The 1,513-nt window shown below is 43.6% G+C and overlaps 1 gene segment (V, D, J or C); it reads left to right on the top strand.

The window, feature by feature from the left end:
* The first annotated feature begins 238 nt into the window (after window positions 1-238).
* Window positions 239-838, top strand: LOC129675481 (T cell receptor delta variable 1-like). The segment is given in 2 exon segments: window positions 239-315; window positions 519-838. Coding segments are annotated over 2 exon segments (369 nt in total).
* Window positions 839-1,513: the final 675 nt, after the last annotated feature.

Here is a 1,513-nt window from a genome sequence, read left to right as displayed (position 1 = left end):
CCCATGTGTGCAAAGCAACATCCAACTCAGTAGGGATGGATTTTCTCAATCTCCCTTTCAGGCAAGGAAACAAGTAGAGGCTTGTGCTGAGATACCCTTTTCTCTCTGTACATGGAGGTTGTAGCCTGTGATCACACAAAACCACATTTCCTGCCTGAGGCAATGTCAGAAACACAGGAGGTCCACATGCTCACTGCCTGGCCCTCAGACACTTAACACTGAGCTAAGGCAGAGCTGACACGCTCATACAGAGGGACCTGTGACACATGCCTCCCTGCAGCCTGCTCTGTGTGTTGGTGGCCTTGGCCTTCTCTGGTATGGACGTTTCACATATAGCTGAGGATATTATGAAGGAAGTGATTTACGTGGACATGAGGGGGAAAAGGGATTGGAGAACAGTGAGCAGAAATGTCTTCAGTTAAGTTTGCCTTTGTGTCTTACGAGGCCCTCTTCCAACACTGCTTTTTGTACACAATCACAGGATAAGCTGTTTACTCTTTCCTCTGGTTGTTCTGCAGGATGCAATGTGGCCCAGAAAGTCACTCAGGTCCAGTCAACTACAAGCAGTCACTACGGAGAAGAAATCACCCTGGACTGTTCATATGAGACAAGTTATTACTATTATCATCTCTTTTGGTATAAGCAACTTGTTACTGGAGAGATGATATTCCTTATTCGCCAGAGTTCTTCTTCTTCTATTCAGAATGAGAGGAATGGCCGCTATTCTGTCACCTTGAAGAAATCAGCTAAGTCCTTCAGCCTTGTCATTTCAGCCTCACAGCATGAAGATTTAGGGACATATTTCTGTGCACTCTGGGAGGTGACCCACAGTGTTTGAAGTGACAGCACAAGCTGAACAAAAACTGGAGCTCCTTAAGCACAGCCCATTGCAGGAGTCCAGCTGAGAAGCACACCTGCACATGCTGAACAGGAAGTCTCACTGTGGATGCTTCCTCTGTGGTCTGCATCAGTAGTGTGTTTCTAAGTAAAACCTCATCCTAGGCAATTCAGAGACAGTTATGATAAGAGGTTTTCTTTTAATATTTTGTCTTGAAAGTATTTAGTTAATAAAGTATTTAGTTAAAGTATTTATTTATTCTCTGTGTAGTTCTCACTACACAGAGAAGTTGTGTAGTGTTTTCTACAGTTGGGAATATTGCATCAAAACAATACAAAGTGTTAATTTCTCTTCATATTGGCAACAGCACATACCTGAGAGGAGTTATCTCAAAGAGCAAAGAACATAATTTTCTTGTGAAGTGACACTCAGAGAAGCAGAGCCATCAAGAGTAAAGTGGTCACAGACATCTGATAAGGACTTCATCCATGAAATACTGGAAGCTCCTGAGTCATCCCCACAAATCTTTGTCTCTGCATCTGTTACTGAGCCCGAGGTATTGAAGGTCAGCTAGACCAGCAGTTGGGAAGGACAGTTGCATGAGGGCAGCACATGTATATACTAAAACCTGTGAAAATCCAGTAAAACCCAGAAGGCGATTGATGTCTAGAAGGA

Source organism: Psammomys obesus, unplaced genomic scaffold (assembly GCF_907164565.1).
Source record: "Psammomys obesus unplaced genomic scaffold, mPsaObe1.curated_primary_1811, whole genome shotgun sequence".
NCBI classification, from domain to species: Eukaryota; Metazoa; Chordata; class Mammalia; order Rodentia; family Muridae; genus Psammomys; species Psammomys obesus.
Note: the sequence above shows the minus strand (reverse complement) of the source record. Positions and strands in the feature narration are given on the sequence as shown.